Source organism: Hyaena hyaena, unplaced genomic scaffold (genome assembly GCF_003009895.1).
Source record: "Hyaena hyaena isolate Hyena2069 unplaced genomic scaffold, ASM300989v1 scaffold_308, whole genome shotgun sequence".
Taxonomy (NCBI): Eukaryota; Metazoa; Chordata; class Mammalia; order Carnivora; family Hyaenidae; genus Hyaena; species Hyaena hyaena.
This window is the reverse complement of record NW_024080942.1, coordinates 1,516,491-1,522,684: the sequence shown is the minus strand read 5'-3', so window position 1 is coordinate 1,522,684 and position 6,194 is coordinate 1,516,491. Positions and strand designations below refer to the sequence as shown.

General features: G+C 67.8%; 1 protein-coding gene across 1 annotated transcript; it reads right to left on the bottom strand.

Annotated features, from left to right (window-relative positions):
* Positions 1 to 1,216: 1,216 nt before the first annotated feature.
* On the bottom strand, positions 1,217 to 3,251 carry FNDC10 (fibronectin type III domain containing 10). The gene has a single exon (XM_039248378.1). It carries the CDS (start codon positions 3,249 to 3,251, stop codon positions 2,565 to 2,567), a length of 687 nt encoding a protein of 228 aa, XP_039104309.1. The 3' UTR covers positions 1,217 to 2,564.
* Positions 3,252 to 6,194: the final 2,943 nt, after the last annotated feature.

Sequence of the window (6,194 nt, the reverse complement as noted above, 5' to 3'; positions counted from 1 at the left end):
GCTGGAGTGGCCACAGGAGAGCGGAGGCCACACAAGAGGGAAAGGGAGAAAGAGGGAGAGGGAGTCTCCTCCAGGAGGTGGGAGGGAGGGAACGCTCTGGACAAGGTACACCGGTGTCTTTCAGGCAGACTGGGCGGTGCCAAGTGGGGTAGGAGCCTGAGTGTCCCCTGCGCCCCTGGGGGGACGGTGGGGCCACGTGGGGAAGGAGCAGCTCAGGATGACGGTGAGCTCAGAAGCAGAAATGCTCCACCCGGACACCAGCTCCAAGGCAGCCCCCAGGCTGAGGCTTGCAGACTGGACGGCGCTGGAGGCAGGGCTGCTCACGTCTGCAAACCCGCAGCTGGACTCCAGTCCTTCACGGAGCCCCTGGAGTGAAAGCCTGCTGGAGCAGAGGCTGCAGGGCAGAGCTGACCAGCCGCGCCCAGCGGCGCATGGGACAGGCCTGTGGCTCCTGCAGGTACAAGCTGGAGCCCGTAAAGGAGCCCCAACCCAGGTGGAGGGCCAGGGAAGGGGGGGACGGGATGAGGGCAGGCCTCACAAACCTCCCAGTGGCTCCGGTCCCAGAACCCAACTGCGCCCAGGAGCTGAGGATGCCAGGCTTCCCCAGACCAGAGCTGCCAAGGGCTCCCATGTCTACCCTGCACGTACCAGGTGGGGAGGGGCCACAGCAGGCGAAGGGCTCCCAAGAAGCCGCAATGAAGGGTTCTAGAAGCAGAAGCCACTCCTCCCCTGGCTGTCTGGACACATCGCTGCACCCTGCCCCCTCCACAGGGATGAGTCACTGCTCACAGCCTGGCCCGCCCCCAGCTAGTTTTGATCTTCAGGGTCACAGCCAGCACCAGTATCTCAAGGACAGCCAAGCAGGAGGGCGGTGGAGGATGGGTGGTGACCCGATGCCCGCTGCACACGGGGTCCCCAGACCCCCTCTCCCCGGCTCTAGCCCTGCATGGGGGGGGGGGGGAAGGGAGGAGACCCTCCTGGCACCGCCTTATTACTGCATGTCCCGGCTCACCTGGGCATCCATGAGACTGGACTACTACCAAGTGTAGAAAATGCCATACCGACACCCCCCACCCAATACCACAGGCCCAGGAGATGCTTTCCCAGCCTGAAGCTGGAAGGGCAGGGGGCTTTGGAACTGAGAGAAAGGAGCCCATCTCTTCCCCTCACCCTGCACCCTTCTCTCCCTCCTCCCCAGTAAGCACACAAAACAGTGTTTTTGGTCTAAAATGATGGACATTTAGACACTGACGCCAGGCCTGCGCCTGACCAGCGCCATGCCAGGGGCAGGCAGAGCAAAGACAGAGAGGTAGGGAACGGGCACTGTGGGGGCACAAGCCAGGACCTGGGGTGAGGGCGGGGAGGGGTTAGCCACAGTGACTTCAGAAGTGCCAGGTCCAGGATGTGGTCACAGTCAAGGGCTCACGGAGAGCGGAGTGAGCTCTACCCCTCCTGGTGATGCCAGGTGCCCGGCTCAGGACGCAGCCTTGGCCAGGGTGTTCAGGTCTTCCCAGAAAGGGGCAGGGCCAGCCTTCCGTCCACCGTGGGTAGCGGCATCACCAGCCAGGTCCTGGGCTCTTGACGGTGCACCCGCGGGGGTCGGGGGGGCGTGCTGTCCATCGTGCTGTGGTCCAGGCTTGGGATCCAGACCACGGGCAAGTCCCGCTGGGCGAGGCTGGCCTCCATTCTTCTGCCCTCTGGATACAATGCTGTCCTTTCTGACCATCCCCCTCTTCCCACCCACGTGCCCCCACTCACCACGGAAAGCCCTCGTCAGAGGCAGCACCCATAAAAGGGAAGGAGGGACAGCCCTGGAGAGCTGCCAGCTTCACCACTCACCCCTGGACATGACAATGAAAGGCTGGGCCCACCTGCTGCTACATCCTGATCCCGGGTGTCAGACACCAGAGTAGAGAGACAACAGGACAACGCTTACCCACACTTGAGGCTCCTGCAAAGCTTGAAGGGGAGAAGGTCCCCAGGGGGCTCTGGCCACAAGCACACACAGGCCGGCCAGTACCAGGGCCACGGACACCCTTGGACAGCACAGGACGCGTGGCTGGCCTCCTCAGTGGGCCAGAGACACTAAGGCACGAAGCTAATCTAAGCCCACTGGGGTGACGTGGGGAGAGGGCAGGCTCCAAGGGGCGTCCTCGAGTCAGCAAAGCACACAGTGACAAGCGATGACGACAGCCTGTTCCTTTTCTAACTTGGCACAGGCTGGAGGTGCAAGGTGATGACCCAGGGGTGCCAATGGCTCTTGCTAGAAGGGGCTGTATGTCCTGGCGGCCCCTATAAAGGCCTCTGGAAAGCAGGGGGAGCCCTGGACGAGGCTGGCACCCCCGCGCAGGCCCCAGGGTCAGTCCCGAACTGGAGTCTGGGAGGCGGAGGCCGGGCTAGGAAGGTCGTGCAAGGACTCCAAGGCCCTGGCGGGCCGGGGCCCTACCGGTCTCCAGCAGGCCCCGCGTGGAGATCCTAATGAGGAGGCAGGAGCGGGGGGAGGGGGGGGCGGGCGCCCATCCGGAGCAGGCGGCGCCCCGGTGGCGGGCCTGCCGGCCGGCGCTTCACGGCTGCCTGCGCAGGCCCGGGCGCCCGAACGCCGGGTGCATGAGGTTCTCGGTGATGTAGGCCACCAGCAAGCAGATGACCACCAGCATGACGCAGATGGAGCCGCCCACCGCCGTCATGGCCACCACGATCTCCCGCATGCCGGCCGGCTCGGCGGCGAACTCCACGCACTCGGCGGGCCCGGCGGGCTCCGGGGCGGCGGCGGGCTCGGCGCGCAGCGGCAGCGGCTGCAGGCACAGGCGGTAGCGCACGCCGTCGTGCACGTCGGGCAGCAGGTAGTCGCGGCAGGAGGCGCCGAGCAGCACGCGCTCGCAGGGGAAGCGCGTGTAGGCGCCGCGCCACGAGCAGTTGAGCGCGAAGGCGCGCACGCGGCGCGCGTCGGCCGGCGCCAGGCGCCACTGCAGCAGCACGCTGCGGTTGCGCAGGACGCTGGCGCGCAGCGAGCGGCCGGCCGAGGCGTGCGCCGCGCAGCCGGGCGCCTGGCAGCGGAAGCCGCGCGCGGGGCTGCGGAAGCACAGGCGCCCGCCGCCCGCCTCGGGGCCCTCGGGCAGCACCTTGTAGGGGCACCAGGGCGCGTCGGCAGCCGGCTCCCAGCCGGGCGGCGTCGGGGCGGCGGCGGCGGCGGCGGCGCGGGGCGGCGGCGCGCAGGCGGCCAGCAGCAGCAGCAGCGGCGGGGCGCGCATCCTGCGGCCGGGCGGCGCGGCGGGGCGCGGGCTCGCGGGCTCACGGGCGCGGCGGAGGGTCACGCGGGCCGCGCCGCCGCTCCCCGCGCTTCCCGGCGCGCCGCGCCCTCCGCCGCCGCCGCCGCCGCCGCCGCCGCCCGCTCCGACCCGCCCCCGCGCCCCGTGCGCGCTCGGACCCGGCGTGGCGGCGGGGGCGGGGCCGCCCCGCGCCACGCCTCCCTTAACCCTCGCCGGCCCGCGGCCCCCGGAAGGTGGGTCGCCGTGGGGCGCGGCTGGGTGCGACAGGCCCCCGGGCGCGCGGTCCACGCCGCCGGCCCCTTCTTTTGTCGCCGAGTGAGCGGCTCCTACCGTTGCGGGCCCCCTGCAGGGGGGGGCTCTGGGGGCCCGGGCAGGGCCCTGGGTGGGGGTGGCGGTGGCTTCGCAGATCGGGAGGGAGGGCGGCGTTCTGGAGCGCGAGGAGCCCCGGGCCAGTCGGCCCCCGTCTGCCCCAACCCAGATCCGCAGCAGCGACCCAGGGTGAGGGTCTGTCCGCAGCGACGAGGGGCCGGGGACGGAAACTTACTTCGCGCGGTTACGGACAAGCAGCGCCCACGCGGGAGGGGCGCCGGAGGGAAGACGGTTCCTTTGATGAAAACTTGAATCGAGCCTCTCATCAAAGAGCACCCCCGCTCCAGGCCGTCCTCTCTTCCGATCCTCCGCTCACAGACACGACCCTGGGCTAGGCCCCCCCCCCCCGTGCCCCAGGGAGGGGTCAGGGCTGGACCAAGGGAACAGCCCCCCACAAGTTCATCTGGCACATCGCCCGGGGACAGACGGAGCCATGCCCTTTCCCACTCTCGTCTTCAGGACTCGCTCGAGGACAGTCCCTGCCTAGAGCACCCGGTTCTCAGGACACCCTTCCAGGGCCAGGTCTGCCTAACCTGACTGGACTTGAAGAAGAAACGCCTCGGGCGCAGGGGCACATCTCTGCCTGAGGGGCTGCCATGCGCCCTGGGCAGGCGGGGAGGAGCAGTCCCTGGCAACTGTCCCTTACCCTTCGTTCCCAGTAGCACCTCCCGGCTGCTGTCTTCACCTGGGGGCGAGAAGAGGGGCGTGTGGGCTGCAGGCTCCCTGGATCCTTGGGCCCCGCCCAGCGCCCCCCGGCCTTAATTCCCGGCCATCCCAAACGGTCCGGGGGCAGTGCTAGTTCTCAAGGCCTCTACCAAAACCTGAGGCTGAGGGTCAGAAGCCCTGTACCCAGCATGCCTCCTTACCGACCTGGAGGCCCCTGACCCCGACACCAGGCCCTCCTGCAAGGGTCTCCCCAGGCCTCTACACCTAGTGGGGGAAGGGTTGGGGGCAAAGATTTGGGGAGGGGTACTCTGGCATGGACGGCCCCAGCTCGGTGGGGGGCTCGAGGGCTTCCCCAGGGAAGCAGACAGTGACGACGACCTAGGAACCTCTGTGTCGCTACCCTGAGCTCCCTGGACCTTGGTTTCCGATGGAAGCCTGCAGCCCCTGCGGCCACTTTGCCCCAGGTGACGGGGTGGGGGTGGGGGCCCATACTCTCCAGTGGCCCAGGGGCCCACTACTGCGGCGTCTGTGGGCCTGAGGCCCCGGGCGGCCAGCCTGCCAGCCCATCCGCAGAGGAGGCCCAGGCGGAAAGGAGGCCTGGTGGGCGGTTTGCACAGTGGCGGTAGAGATCCGGTTAGATCCAGCCTGATGCCGCTCTGGGGACTCCGGTGCCCATGACCTGGGCCTGTTCTGAGGCTGGGGGCTCACCAGGGTGGAGCCTTTCCTGGTCAGGGCAACTCCTGGCCGGCTGGCAGGGCTGACCTTGAGGCTGCGGGCTCCGCCGTCCCCCGCACATGGGCACCTGGCCCCCTTGGGGGGGCAGAGACCTGTGCCCGTGTCCCTGCGCAATTCCGGTGAGCTGCAGCAGACTGGGGAGGCAGAGGTGAGAAAGCCTCTCTTCCCACGGGAGGGTTCCGGGCCTTCGGAGCAAAGGAACTGTCCCCAGAGACCACGAGGGACCCCCCCCCAGCCCACACCCCACATCAGCCTCCACACCCCCTCCCCAGCTGCCCGGCCGGCGGGGGCAGCTCCTGTCATCCCGACAGCCTGCCCCGGGCGGCTCTGCGGTGGGGCTGGAACCCCCACTGCCACCGGCGGAGTCTGAGGGGAAAGTTGAAGGACGGGGGCCCTTCGCTCTGGCCCCTCAGACAGCCTGGGTCCACAGCCCTGAGACCTTCCAGCGAGGACCCCCTTCAGCAGCCTTGTGCCCAGAAATATGAGGGCTAATGTGGTTTGCGGGAGCATCTGGGCCTGTTTCATCTCTGCTCCGTTAAGGGGAGGGAGGAGGAGGTGGAGGGCCAGCACCCACCTCCCCAGGTAGCGGAGTGCGGGCCGCCCCGCGGGCACAAAAGGCCCTCGGGCAGGCCCATTGCCCACCAGTCCGCTTAGCTCGCCTGCCTCGTCCCGCCTCCCGCGCAGAGACCTCAAAGCTTACACACACACCAGAAGCTTCCCGTTCACCAACCTCTTTCAGGATCACCCGAGGTGAGGTGGGCTGGGCTGGGATAGGTGGCCTCCTACTTTTTTTATTTTTTAATGTTTTATTTATTTTTTTGAGACAGGCAGAGACAGCATGAGCCAGGGAAGGGCAGAGAGAGACAGAGACACAGAATCCGAAGCAGCTCCAGGCTCTGAGCTGTCAGCACAGAGCCCAACGCAGGGCTCGAACCCACGAACTGTGAGATCAGGACCTGAGCGGAAGTCGGACGCTCAACCGACTGAGCCCCCCAGGCGCCCTACTTCTGACTGGAGCCACCTGCCCCACCTTCCGGCTTCCAGGAGTAGTGACCCCCATTTCTCTTTGGGGACTTCCTTTCTCTGTCCTCCCCTCCCCCCTTTGCCCACTAGTTGGCGGGGCTCCTGGGCCTCTCTGTCAGACAGATGATCCCC

Coding starts and splice junctions, on each gene's coding strand:
- FNDC10 (XM_039248378.1), bottom strand. CDS start 3,251: ATGCGCGCCCCGCCGCTGCTGCTGCTGCTGGCCGCCTGCGCGCCGCCG.